This window comes from Loxodonta africana, chromosome 3 (assembly GCF_030014295.1).
Source record: "Loxodonta africana isolate mLoxAfr1 chromosome 3, mLoxAfr1.hap2, whole genome shotgun sequence".
NCBI lineage: Eukaryota > Metazoa > Chordata > Mammalia > Proboscidea > Elephantidae > Loxodonta > Loxodonta africana.
Window position 1 is genome coordinate 180,417,161 of NC_087344.1, and position 14,356 is coordinate 180,431,516.

Consider the following 14,356-nt stretch of genomic DNA (forward strand, 5'->3'; position numbering starts at 1 on the left):
AAAATTAACTTCAACAATTGGTAATGATAGATACTATTATTATTCTCATTTTATAGATGAAGAAATTGGGACAGAGAAATAATACCTAAAATTACCTAGTTAATGGCAGATACATTAGGTCTGTCTGGCTCCAAAGCCCATGCTCTTAACTGTTTTCTTCGAGTCGATTCCGACTCATAGCGACCCTATAGGACAGAGTAGAACTGCCCGATAGAGTTTCCAAGGAGCACCTGGTGGATTCCAACTGCTGACCTTTTGGTTAGCAACCGTAGCACTTAACCACTACACCACCAGGGTTTTCAACGTGTCAGTAAAGGCCATGTAGAGGAAAATTTGTGGTTAAGAAAAAATTACCAGCTACCCTTTCCGGGCCGTTTTTCAACCACTCTTGCCCTCACCAGTTCTACTGAACTCAAGGCCGCAGGATACTGTATTGCTACTTTGGGCTTTCAGCTAAAAAGTAACAGGCTTGTGTGTAACAGCTTGGGTCTTCCGGGCAAGCGGAACCACCCGCATCGCTGCTGGTGCTGTGTGGGGTGTACTTCTTCGGAGTTCCTGGAGGTGGGGCCAGATAAGAGTGGCAGCTGCAGCAGCCAATATGCAGGGACGTTGTTGGTCCAGAAGCCAATGAAAACCTGGTGAAGGAAAAGCGGCGATAATCTGTTTGGGGATGTAGGCACGGGTCTGAAGGAACATGGGGCTGTATCAGATGTGGCCGCGGCTCCGGCTCCCAGGGTTACAAGCCTGCGGGCTGCGCACGGTGCATGAGGTACGCAAAGTTTCCGAACCGCGTCGGACTCACCCCACTCGAAGCCTAAGGTGTAGACTCTCAACCCAGCCTGATGCAATTTCCGTACCTTGAGAGTCCCCGGACCGGGCTACCGTAGCCCTAGACGCGCTGCCTGCTTCCAAGGGTCAGCGACTTGGGGAGTGCTGCACCCCGTAGGGCCCCGGCCTACGGCCCAGGACCAAGTCCACTTAAATAGCCTCATCTCCCGCCACACCCGGTCCCAAGAAGGAATGATGGGATCTGTGTTACCTCCTAACGTATCTTTCACTTCAGGCAGCCGTGCCGACCCCTGCACCCTGGCTGGCAGAGCGACTTGGTCTCTTCGAGGAGCTTTGGGCTGCTCAGGTAAAAAGGTTAGCAAGCATGGCACAGAAGGAACGTCGGACTATTAAAATATCCCTTCCTGGAGGCCAGAAAGTGGATGCTGTGGCATGGAACACAACCCCTTACCAACTAGCCCAGCAGATCAGGTACCAGGCCCATCCTGTACCTCCTAGGATCATCCTCCTGCCTCTGTGTTTTCTTTGGACCTGAGCGGGGAACGAAAATGCAATCTGCTTATTTCTGTTCGATCCCCATCAAGACAGCCCTTCTCGTAAATTTGTTTTATTGCATTAGCTTCGGAGTCTGCTCTTTCTCTCTTGTCTTCTGGGAAAAGAAATGCTAGGTTCTTTTTCTCCAGGATTGCAAATTTGGAATTACCAAGAGATTAGGCCCTCTCTACCCCTGTGGGTTGTAACTGTCTTTTTCTTCACCCCCACTCCCCATCCCCAAAGTTCAACACTGGCAAATACTGCGGTGGCTGCCCAAGTGAATGGAGAACCTTATGACATGGATCGGCCCTTGGAGACAGATTCCAACGTCAGATTTCTGACATTTGATTCCCCAGAGGGGAAGGCGGTAAGCTCCTTCCTTATCAGAAATATGGTGGTTACTAAACTGTAAGATATGCAAGCAGAGGCTTCTAGCATTTATTTTCTTTGCCTCAGTTTCTGCGTTTACATTTGAGAGGGAGACCTACCACAGACTGCTTGTCTTTTTTATTTTTATCTTTTTAAATAATTTATTATGGTTAAGGAAACCCTGGTGGCATAGTGGTCAAGTGCTACAGCTGCTAACCAAAAGATTCGCCGTTTGAATCCACCAGGCACTCCTTGGAAACTCTGTGGGGCAGTTCTATGTCCTATAGGGTCATTATGAGTCGGAATCGACTTAATGGCAACAGGTTTGGTTTTTGTGTGTGTGTGTTTAAGGTGAAAGTTTACACAGCAAATTAGGTTCCCTTTTAACAGTTTCTACACAAATTATTCAGTGATTGGTTACATTTTTCACACTGCCATCATTCTCATTCATTCCATTCTGGTTGTACCATTTCCAGTACTCTAATTTCCGTGCTCCCTTACCTTCTCATCTTTGCCATAATTTTTGACCATTTGGTCCCATATAGATGATTTTTTTTAAAAAGTCATTTACTCATGAGTGATATTCTTTATTTTATGGGCCAATCTGTTATTTAGCTAAAAGGTGACCTCAAGGGATAATTTTGATTTAAGGTTTAAAGAGTATCTCAGGCCAACAGTCTTGGGGAGTCCTCTAGTCTCAACTGGTCCAATAAGTCTCTCCTTTTTAAGAATTTGAGTTCTGTTCCAGATTTTTCTCCCATTCTACAAGAATCCACCTATCGTGCCCTGAGCAGAACACTCACCAGGCACTATCTAGTTCTTCTGGTCTCAAAGTAGTTGAGGCTGTGATTCATGTAGACTGTTAGTCCTGTAGGCTACTTTCTTTTCTGAGTCTTTGGTTTTCTTCTTTCTTTTTTGTTCTAGATGAGTGGAGACCAATAGACTGTGTTTATCTTAACCCTTCCCGCCTAAGCTGGAACCTGGTGATGAAAATTTTTATATAGACAGCCTGGATCTATTAAACAGACATCATATGTACTAATGAAAAGGAGAAATAACAAGTTAAAAAACACAAGGGTAGTACGCCAGCTGCCCCCTTAATTCTTGAGCACACATGTTGTAGGTTATCCAGATGTATATTTAATACTAACATGGCTTCCACAACCGAGCACACAACCTGTCCACCTCCCCAGTTTGTCTCCTTCATGTCAGCTCAGGTAACGCAGACCTCATCTGTTAGAATCCAGAAAAATGGAGATCTGTTTTCTATAGATGGCGACCAAACCCATACAAGTAGGTGTATCACATCACACTGAAATCCTAGGGTAGGAAAAGAAAAGGACTAAAAGACCAAGCAGAGCCCTAGGGAACCGTTGTCACAGGAAGGCAGTTTACTCTGAAGCCCTAAAAGGAGATGTTATAGGAGGAACAAAGGAACACTGACTAGCCTGCCTCCACGCTCCAGGATACTGGCTTTTCACTTTCTTTTCTGAGTCGGTTTTACACTTTTCACTTTTTAGCAGCCACTGCCAAGGTCTAGGTTCTTCATTTTGGGGCAGTTATCCCTAGAAGAGCAATACCAGTTTTCCCACCAGCTTCCCTAAGGAGAGAATCAGAGCTTGGGGAAAGGGAGAAGGTTCTGAATTTGTGAACTCCTTTCTTTTGAACCCAGGTGTTCTGGCACTCCAGTGCTCATGTCCTGGGGGCAGCAGCTGAACAACTCCTAGGCGCTGTCCTCTGTCAAGGTCCAAGTACAGAATGTGGTTTCTACCATGATTTCTTCCTGGGAAAGGAGCGGTGAGTAGTGTCCGGAAGGAGGAGCATGGTTCTGGAGTGCTTTAGGAGCCCCTTCTCTGGGGCTTTGGGCACATTCAGTTTAGAGAAGAAGTCTAACAGATAGCTGAGGCATTGCATAGCACCTTTGCCAGAATTGAGAGTGTAACTCGGTTTGACATAGTCTCCAGGCTTGGGAGGTGGGGCCCTTTACCCCACCCCCTATCATTATCCTATAAGGTGCATATACAGTGCTTGGTACATAATAGAAACTCAGTGTCTGTCATTGTTTTATCATTGTTGTTATTATAATTGCTATCCAGGCCTCAACTGTGACAATGGTACCAGTTCTTTACTAGTCCATGTCCCTCTCTTGTGTCTAACCCTGCTTAAAACTTATCTTCTTTAGCTTTTAGAAATCTTGGAATCTTACTTCATCTCTTCATTATTGTTGCTCTAATTTTGTCCAGCCATATTACCTGCACTCAGCTTTTAATTTCATGCATAGAACTTTTTCTCCAGCTGTAAAATCTATCTGGTTTTCTATTTTTGCTTTCTCTGAGTCTGTTTTATATCGATAATTCTAGATGTTTCTGGAGGGCAGGACTTCCACTCCCACCCTCTAGGCCACAGATCTGTCACCCAGGTGATGCAGGCCCACCAACTCTCCTCTTACCAGGACTGTCCAAGGCTCAGAGCTACCTCTTTTGGAGCGGATTTGCCAGGAACTTGCAGCTGCTACTCAACCCTTCCGGCGGCTAGAGGCTTCTCAGGATCAGCTTCGCCAGCTCTTCAAGGTAGGGTGGAGATGTACAGTTTTAGAAGAAAGATTCAGAAGCATGAGGAAAGGGCTGGTTGTCTCCCAGGACATCTTTGTGGGAATGAAGACTTGTCTTCCCTCTTCTGTTCCCTTCTGTCTTCTTTCAGGATAACCCCTTTAAGCTTCGCCTGATTGAGGAGAAAGTGACAGGTCCAACAACAACAGTGTACGGGTGAGTGGTGTCAAGATGGGGGAGACAGGGAGAGGTGGGGAAGCAAAGATAGGGGTCAGAGGATAGAAGGTAATCTGTATGTCTCCAAAAAGAGAAATGGGAGCAGGAATTAGTTTTTATCTCTCATTGCTCTGACTGTAGAACAAGTCTTGTTCACCTCCTCTTTCTGTGACCAGAAGGCTATGAGGGAGTGAAAACGAGTAGCTCAAAGAATTTAGGAACCACTAACTGGCCCCTTTTTTCTCCCAGGTGTGGCATGTTGGTTGACCTTTGCCAGGGCCCCCACCTTCGGCATACTGGACAAATTGGAGGACTGAAGCTGCTGGCGGTCAGTTGTGAAGGCAGGGTTAGGTTGAGACTCCTGTTTTCGCTGGCGTGAGCAAAGGAGTGGAGAGATGATTCTCTCTCTCAGTCCCTTCTCTACTCTGAGAGCTGAGGGGGGGATCTAGAAGGAGAAAGAAACTCAGTCCCTGCCTTCTAGAAACTACCAAACTGATAGCAAATGCTGAACACCCTGTGAGGACCCAGAAGCCAATTCAAATTCTACAGTTGGACATCAGTGCTAAGAGAGAAAGCGGGGGAGGGCATGAGCAGGCTGGATAGGGCCACTTGAGAAGAGTCCTGGGAAAGGGGGTATGGTCCAGCAGGTTGATCGACACCACTTGACAGGCACAGGGAGAATACCCTAAGTCAAGGGCATGCTTTTTATGAAAGTATTGTTCCTGGACAGGGTGAGTTATTGGATGGGATGGGAGCAGGGCGTGAAGGGAGAGGCAGATGTGTAGAGCACAAAGCCCTGGAATGAGAACCTAGCCATCCTCACTTAGTCCTGGCTCTGCCACGATTGAGATCTGTGGCCATTTTCTCCATCTGTGAAGTGAGGATGTGAAATCCTGTCCTACCAGTGAGTCCACATCATAGAGACAATGAAAACCAACTAATGCGTGAGAAAGTGTCTGAGGAGGAGTTAAAAGTGCTCTAAGAGGTAGGCTGCTTCTCGTTATTACTGTTATTAAAGGAGCCTAAAAAACAAGCAAAGGTATTTGAGTTTCTGTGTGTGGGAGATTGCGTTTTCTAGCAGCTGTTCAGGAGACTGATAAGGAGATGGGTAGACTAACATTTGACCAGAGCTAAGAGTTACGCTCCTGAGCAGCCATTGGCTAGAAGGGGAAGGAACTAAGTGCAGGGGATCTTACAGTGGTAGTAAAAATGGGGACAAAAAGAGGTGACAGGGTAAGGTTAGGCTTGACCAGGACAAGACATCCATAGAAATCAAGAGTCAGGCAATTCTAAGGCTATTAACATGGCAAGGGGGTCTAGAGGAGAGAGAGGTCCACCCTGCTGGTGGTGATGGTAGGAAAAGTAGTAGAGAGAGGTGAGATGGGATTGTTGTTGAGCAGCATACCTGTGATGCTCACACTGAGAGTTCCATGTGAGGGTTGAAAGTGGGGGTGTGGGGTGACTTCAGTCCTCCCCACCTTCCCCTTGATTCTCCGTGTCCTTCCACAGAACTCCTCATCCTTGTGGAGGTCTTCAGGGGTCCCAGAGACACTGCAGCGAGTGTCAGGGATTTCCTTCCCCACGGCAGAGGGGCTGCGGGCCTGGGAAAAGTGGAGGGAGGAAGCAGAGTTGCGGGATCACCGGCGCATTGGCAAGGTACAGAGATTGGGAAGATAGGGAGGGATGATGCCAAGGGCTAGAGAGGGATGGAAGCAATCTGACTGCGATGTTGGGAGCAGATGCAGAATCAAACAGGTGGAACAGCTGTCAGGTGTTCCTTCTAGGTCCCAAAGCAACCCTTTCCTCTTGAACTGACTGTTGCCCTTCCTGACCCCAGGAACAGGAGCTCTTCTTCTTCCATGAGCTGAGCCCTGGGAGCTGCTTCTTCCTGCCCCGGGGGACGAGGGTGTATAATGCACTGATGGCTTTTATCAGGGTAAGTAAGGGGGAACCGAGTCCTGGAGAAGAGAGACCAGGGTGGGGCTGGGGCCCTAGGAGAAGCTGGGGTGTGAGAGTCAATAGAGGGGGATTGGAAGCGTGGATATAAGCATCCTAAAGTGCTGGTGACTTTGATCCCGGTGCTAGAATGTGCAATCTGCAGCAGGAGACAGAGAGAGGGAACATGGTATTTAATAGGTTGTGACTGGGATCCACATGGCCTGAGGGCCTCAGGAGAATGAGACAGCTGCCACTCGGCCTCTTCTCCCCCAGTCATTCTGGCCCTCCATGTCTGTACCCTCATCTCCAGGCTGAGTATGCCCGCCGTGGTTTCTCAGAAGTAAAAACCCCAACACTGTTTTCTACGAAGCTCTGGGAACAGTCAGGACACTGGGAGCATTACAGGGAAGACATATTTGCCCTGCAGCGCCAGGGCTCCGACAGACCTGCCAGCTCCCTGAGTGACCATTCCACCAGCCATCAAGCCCACTCCACACTCGCCCTCAAGCCCATGAACTGCCCTGCACACTGGTGAGCTGAGAGCAAGGAAGCCTGGTTCCTCCCAGGGTTAGGATGAGGCAACTGAGTTGCTAAATATTAATAGAGTCTGGGAAAGGATATTGCGACATTAGATTTGAGTCTTCAGTCTGTTCCGTAGGTAGCCACGGAAACTTGGGAAAATCATTGTGCCTCTCTAAGCTTCGGCCTCCTAATTAGTAAAATCAAGAATTTGGATTTGCTATCTAAGGTTCCTCTTTCAGCTCACTACCTGTCACAGAACAAGGGCACAGTGAGTTAATGGCTGTTACTGGAACCCTAGTGGCACAGTGGTTGAGAGCTAGGCTGCTAACCAAAAGGTCAGCAGTTTGAATGCATGAGTCATTCCTTAGAAACCCTGTGGGGTAGTTCTGCTCAGTTGTATAGGGTCACTATGAGTCAGCAACAAGTTCTATATGGGTTTTTTCTGGGAAACTCACTTATGAAGCAGGCATGGCTCAGGCTGCGATAAGTGGTGTTGACAGGACTCAGTGGCAGGGCGTGCTAAAGCTAGGAAGGGTGTTAACTGGCGGTGCAGAGAAAACAGGCAAGCAGATCGGGCAGAGGAGACATCTTCGAGGGCTGGGTCTCCCTGTGATTCTGACCCTTCCCCACCCCAATCTCAGCCTGATGTTCGCCCACCGGCCCAGATCTTGGCGAGAGCTGCCCCTGCGACTGGCAGACTTCGGGGCCCTGCACCGCGCTGAGGCTTCTGGCAGTCTGGGGGGACTGACTCGGCTGCGACGCTTCCAGCAGGATGACGCTCACATCTTCTGTGCCCCGGATCAGGTGGTCCTTCCCCACCTCGAGCAAGGCATTTTATTTATTTATTTGTTTATTTTGATTATTTTGATGTTGTTGTATATTGACCATATACACAGCAAAACATACACCAATTTAACAATTTCTACATGTACAATTCAGTGACATTGATTACGTTCTTAAAGTTGTATAACTATTCTCATCTTTTTCTTTCAAATTATTTCACCGTCATTAACATAAAAGCCTCCTGTCTAACCTTTCCAGCTGCTGTTGTCAGTTTGATCCCATATAGATGGTTCTTTAAAAGAACGCGGTGTTCATGACGGACATTCTTTACTAATTAAACTAGACTGTCGTTTGGTTTAAAGAAGACTTTAGGGGATATTTTTTCCACCAAAGCGTTTTATAACTGCCTTCCATTCTCCCTTTGAGCTCCCAACGTCCCTGCCCTTCAGTTGCCCTCTTTACATACTACAGCTCTACCCCCATCTTGTCTCTGCTATCTCTCTATGCCTCTGCCCTCTTTTTCCCCCAAACTACCATCACCCTCCATCTCCAGCTGACACACAGCTCACCCTTGTTTCCTGCCTGCAGCTGGAAGCAGAGATCCGAGACTGCCTAGATTTCCTCCACTCTGTCTATGCTGTCCTTGGCTTCTCCTTCCGCCTGGCACTGTCCACCCGGCCATCTGGGTTCCTAGGGGAGTCTTGTCTTTGGGACCAGGCTGAGCAGGTAAGTAGGAGGTCAGGAAGCAAAGGCAGATAAACTGCTCTCCAGTGGAAGGGGTGGGAGAGATAGGAGCCAGGATCCTCAGACAGAGCCATATTCTGAGGGGGTCATTTTTTGGGACTGGAGGAATATGTTGCTTATAAAATCTAAGATGACACATTTCTCTTGTATCTTATTCCTTTTATAGGTCCTTCACCAGGCCTTGGAAGAATCTGGGGAACCTTGGGACCTCAGACCTGGAGATGGTGCCTTCTATGGGCCTAAGGTAAGCTAGGGACTCTGGTTAGAATTTTATTTATTCTTTTTTCATTTTGTTGTATTAAATATCAAGTAGGTACAAAGGAATATTTTTTAACTTGTATAGATTTTAAAGAAGAGTTGCGCGGTTCCTGCCACCCATGGCCTTTACAGTCTAGTGAGAGCTGTGGGGAAGTGAAATAAGCCCTGTCAGCCGGGTGGGGCCAGTGCTGTGTAGGTACAAAGGGAGTGCAACACCAGGGGTCAGGAAAGAATTCCTGCAGAAACCTCTTTCCAGTCTGAAAGTTGAATAATTATTGGCCAACGACATTCCAACTCACGTGGTAAGTTGGAAGAAGTGAAAGAAGTCAAGGGGAAAAAAGGACCAAAAAGTGTCTGCTGGATTTAGTAAAAAGGTGTTAAGTTGCCAAGGGCCATTTTTGGTAAAGTGGGGGTGTGTAGCCAGATAGAAGTGAGCAAATGAACATAACTGAAAGTTTTGGGTACACTGAGACTAGAACTAGATGATGACCAGCTACCACCGTTGACCGCCCTGTCACAAAACACAACAGAGAGTCCATGGTGGAGCAGGAGAAAAATGGGGTGCAGAACTCAAATTCTAGTAAAAAGACCACACTTAATAGTATGAGACTGGAGGGACCCCAGAAGACATGGCCCCCGGACTGTTAGTCCAGAACTGAAACCATTCCTGAAGCTAACTCTTCAAAGATTAGACTGGACTATGAGACATAAAATGATACTCATGAAGAAAGTGGTTCTTAGTCCAAGTAGATATTTGAGACTATGTGGGCAGCTCCTGTCAGGAGATGAGGTGAGAAGGCAAAAACAGACGGGCTGGTTGAACGGACATGGGAAATTAAGGGTGGAAAGGAAGAGTGTGCTGACACATTATAGGGAGAGCAACTAGGGTCATGTAACAATGTGTGTAAAATTTTATATGCGAAACTAACTCGAACTGTAAACTTTCGCTTAAAGCACAATTAAAAAAAAAAGTTTTGGCTACAGGGTCTTGAAAGCTTACAGGAGGTTATAATCCAAGTTACACAATTGGTCTCCATTCACTTGGAGCAACAGAGGAAGAAGGAGAGTCAGGAACAGGAGGAGGAAGTGGAATTGTGGCTGATTGCCCCCATGAACATCTGCCTCCTTTGTCACGGGACCAGAAGAACTGGATGGTGCCTGTCTACCATTACTGAATGTCTTGATCAAAGATTCTGTAGCAGAATCCTGATCAAAAGGGGGAAAATGCAACACAGAATTTCAGATTCTCATGGGATCCATTTCTGGAGCCATTGAGGCTGGATGAATCTCTAAAACTATTGCCCTGAGATGATCTTTAACCTTAAACCAAGAACGTTCCCTCAAGTCTTCTTTAAATCAAAAAATAGTTTAGCTTAATTAGTAAAGAATGTCTGCTTTGAGCGTTATGCTCTTTTAAAGAACTACGTGGGATCAAATTGAAAACAGCAACTCCAAAGACCAGGTAGGAAACTTAGGGGGCGGTGAGTTATGTTAATGAGGAAGGAACACGTCAGAGAAGGAGGGTGAGAATGGTTGCACAACTTGAAGAATGTCATCAGCGTCACTGAATTATACATGTAAAAATTGTTGAATGTTCTGCTGTGTGTATTCCCAACAACAAAAAATAAATAAGTTTTTTTAAAAAGGATTTTGGCTCTGATAAAGGCAAAGGAAGATAACAGAAGGAGCCTGGATGATTAAAAGAGAGGTTTTTCTGAAGGGAGAGACTTGGGAATGTTTAAATGCTATGATGAGAGGAAATCTGTTTGGGTGGAGGAAAAGCTGAAGTTGTAGAAGGGATTACAGTAGAGGGCAGTTCCTGGGGAGGCTGGAAGGGTGGAATCAAGAGCCCTCCACAGAAGGTACCACCTTTGCCATTGTATAAGGGCAGGAGAAAAGGCTGGAGGTGGATGCAAGGAAGTTGATAAGAGTGGAAACAGGAAGTCCAGGCATTTTTCCATCTCATAATATCAATAATTCGAATTCTCCATGAGATAGGAGGATCATTTCCTGAGAGGGAAGTGGGGGAGAGGAGAGTTGTCAGTGAGGAGCTCGAAGATATAAAGACAAGAGAAAGCTTGAAAATCCCCAAGGAGAACTGGACAAGAGCTGAATTGGGGCAGTCAGAGGATGGCTGGCAGCAGCGAGGGTCTAGTTAAGGTTGGAAATGGTGACATCCGTAGTGGCATCAGTCTGTTTTTGCAACATGTATGTGACATGCTGGGCAGCACCAAGCAGTTCTCTTGCAGGGCCACGGAGGTGGAAGGCTAGGGTGGCCTCAGGTTGAGGCTTTGCCCTGTGGGTGTGACAGAAGAAAAATGAACGGGGAAAGTGGGTTCAGCCGCATGGGGGAAGAAACAAAAGTGGGAGAGGCCTGTGGATGGGAAGGAAAAAGAGGAGTTAAGGAACCTATAGATTGAAGAACAAGTAGTAGGAATAATTGTCAGAGCTGGAAGGCTGAGAGGCGGTAACCAGAGCAGGTGTCTGATGGACAGTTCCAGAGGTACAGCCATTCTGGGTGATGACAGCATGGAGGGTTTAGCCACAGTGTGGGTGGGGATAAAGGTCACTGAGATGAGGCACTCAATAAGTTGAGAGGCCAGAGTGTGGGTGGGTCATCCTGTGAATGTTGATGTCCCTGAAGTTATATAGGGCTTAGGCAGGGGGAGCCACTGCCAGAGTCCCCAGTGAGTGCAGTGAGGGGTAGAGCATGATATAGCTAGGTGACATGACTCTTAAAACAGCTGGGGACATGGATAGGCTGAGGGGGTGGGTGGCAGGCATAGTGGAGGATACTGGTTCTGGTTTCATGCCTCCCATCTGTCTCCTCCAGATTGACGTGCACCTCCGGGATGCCCTGGGTCGGCCCCATCAGTGTGGGACAATCCAGCTCGACTTCCAACTGCCCCTGAGATTTGGCCTGCAGTACAGAGGGTATAGAACCTTGCCCTGTCCCCTTCTCCCTCGGCAGCCAATGGCCTCCCTCTTCTACCTTTGACCCTAAAGCCTAAAGCAAGTCCTCCACACCCTCCCCTACTGGGGACAGGATATTTCTCAAAAACTGGAAGCTGACATTGATTGTGCAATTTTTAGGACCCTTCCCATTCCACTGCATTCCCCCCATTTCCCTCCAAGGCAGGCCGGGGCCCTGGAGCGGCCAGTCCTCATTCACCGAGCAGTACTAGGCTCCGTGGAAAGAATGTTGGCGGTCCTGGCGGAAAGCTGTGGGGGAAAATGGTGAGACCTCTGACCCCAGTTTCTTCTGTTCTGGCCCTCAAACCAGATGGTTCCTCCCCTTCAAACCTAGCTTATATTTCTTTCTCAAATCTGCTCTCTGCACCTCAGCCTCACAGTGCATTCCCACACTTTTGACCAGAGCCAGAATCAGTCACTGGCCCTCCTCTGTTCTCTCCCAACCAGGCCACTGTGGCTGTCCCCGTTCCAGGTGGTGGTCATCCCTGTAGGGCCCGAGCAGGAGGGATATGCCCGGGAGGTAAGGAGTGGGGCCAGTGCCGAGGCAGCACCAGAACTAGTAGGGAGTCGGTCCCAGCAGTGGGTGGGAGGAGGCCCCACAGGGTAGTGGGAAGGGCACAGCACTTGCAGCCACCAGGCTGGGCTTGAATGGCAGCTGTCCTGTATGCTGCCCATGATGTGGCCTGGAAGTTTACATCTAAAAAACAGGGATCATCCCTCCATGTTGGGATGTGTGAAAATTAAACACTTAACATTAAAAAATGCTAAAAACTACTATCAGTACTTGGCACAAAAGTGGGGTAAGGTGAAGTTGGTTTTATTTTTCCGTTCTAGAGAGAATTGAGGGTGTAGACAGCACCAGAGTTGAACAGCTGGTTGGGTAGATTGGTGGCTAGAAGCAGGCAAAGTCCAGGAATTCGGGAGAGGGCCTCATTCCCAACAGGAGGCAGGTGAAAAAGTTGCAGGGGGTGAGGTGGAGGCCTCAGTGTGGGGATGAAATGAGGGGTTGTTGATGGGAACCAGAGAACACTGAGATGGGAAAGAGGAATGGCTGGGGAGACTTCGGGAAGATTGACATCACACTGTTGTAGCTCATCAGCCTTCCATTAACTTAAGTTCCTATCACGAAACCTTTGCCCCAGGTACAACGGAGCCTACAGGCTGCAGGATTGGTTGGTGACCTGGATGCCGACTCTGGACTAACCCTCAGCCGGAGGGTCCGCCGGTCCCAGCTTGCCCACTACAATTTTCAGTTTGGTGAGTGAGTGGAGCAGCTAAAGCCCAGGACCTCAGCCCTATGCTCTCCCACATGCCCTCTGCAGTCTTCTTTCCTGTCTGTTAAGTATGGTTAACTCCATAATTGGGGTACATTACCTGATCAAAAGGAGCCAGAATTCAGGACACCTGACTCATTTGGGCACCAGGTTCCTTCACCCCCTGACCACCACCTCCCACCCTAGAAGAGTTTTCCTCTTCCTCACCCCTGCCCTACTCTTGGTGTTGGTTAGGTTAAGTAACCAAGGTAGCATGAGAGAGAAAGGACCACAAAAGGTTACTAGGGTATTAATTAATTAGCTTTGTTTATCCTAAACCCAGATAGAGTCATCGCAAGGAGAAAGATCTTAGGGAGAAAAATCTAGTCCTATCTTACTCCTGCTGTTTTGAATTTTCCAGGGCTCAGAGCTCTGTTTTAAGACAAGGAGCACAAACTCCACAGCCAATTTCCCTGATTGTCTAGCTTTACACGCCCCACTCGCCCTGCCAGTACTTCAAGCAGGCTGCCCCATAATCTCATATCTTCATGGCCTTGCACATGTGTGTTCTACCCCTGCCATCTTCCCCTTCCTCTCATGCCCCAACCCCCACGCATAGTTTCTCTGTCTGGTTCTTGATCTGTTTGTCTTTATCTGGCTGACCCTAGGGGCTCACACCGGGGCTCCTGACTGGAAGTGATAAGGCCATAGGGGAATGAATGGCCATGGGACATGTTCTTATCACCTTAGGATGAGCAGAGAACTGGAGAGCAAGGGACAGCTAAATTTATCCTTTCTTTGAACCATATTTCCACCCCTCCTGAAGATTTAGGTCTCTTAAGTTTAATTTCTGCACAGCAAAAAAATATTCCATATGGATGAATTTGCCCTGAAATTCCCAAACCTCCCCACCTGTCCCGGCAGTGGTCGGCCAGAAAGAGCAAAGTGAGAGAACGGTGAACATTCGGACTCGAGAGAATCATCGACTTGGAGAGCACAGCTTGACTGAAGCAGTAGGGCGGCTGCTGGAGCTGCAGAACACCAGGGTCCCAAATGCTGAAGAAGTGTTCTGAGCCCCTGTACGTAGATGAGGCCCCCAGGAGTCCCGCAGAGCCTTCATAGCTCCTGCTGCCTCAGTTCTCTTTTGAACCAAGACTTGGCTTGGTGGCCCTAGAGAGGAGGGAGGAAAAGCTGTAGCTGTTTGAATGTGAAGAGAGTGAAACTAAAAATAATAAATTTCAAGCTACCAGGTATGTGTCTTCATTTTTGACTCCTGAGAGGGAGGATAAAGGGAGGTGGACTCTGTCTTTCTCTTCTCTGTGCCAGGGGGTTGGGAAAATTGAAAAAGGACAGCCCGAGCCTCTCACTGGTCAGGAGGGCCCCAGGAATGGCTGTTCTGTTCCCCACTGTACACTTCTTAGTGCCCTT

At 47.9% G+C, this 14,356-nt stretch overlaps 1 protein-coding gene across 7 annotated transcripts; it reads left to right on the forward strand.

Annotated features, from left to right (window-relative positions):
• The first annotated feature begins 559 nt into the window (after nt 1-559).
• On the forward strand, nt 560-14,179 carry TARS2 (threonyl-tRNA synthetase 2, mitochondrial). 7 transcript variants are annotated; one of them, XM_064282526.1, is made up of 18 exons: nt 568-769; nt 1,064-1,260; nt 1,567-1,690; nt 3,365-3,489; nt 4,145-4,262; nt 4,393-4,457; nt 4,707-4,785; nt 5,967-6,113; nt 6,295-6,393; nt 6,706-6,926; nt 7,559-7,721; nt 8,289-8,426; nt 8,611-8,688; nt 11,536-11,636; nt 11,796-11,939; nt 12,123-12,195; nt 12,818-12,932; nt 13,853-14,179. In XM_064282526.1, the coding sequence occupies exons 1-18, from the start codon at nt 695-697 to the stop codon at nt 13,999-14,001; spliced, it is 2,211 nt and encodes a 736-aa protein (XP_064138596.1). In that variant the 5' UTR covers nt 568-694; the 3' UTR covers nt 14,002-14,179. The 7 variants fall into 7 exon arrangements, 6 of the variants coding, with proteins under 6 accessions (XP_064138600.1, XP_064138597.1, XP_064138599.1 ...); XM_010589473.3 differs by having other exon boundaries at nt 640-769; nt 11,838-11,939; XM_064282527.1 differs by lacking the exon at nt 8,289-8,426 and having other exon boundaries at nt 564-769.
• Nucleotides 14,180-14,356: the final 177 nt, after the last annotated feature.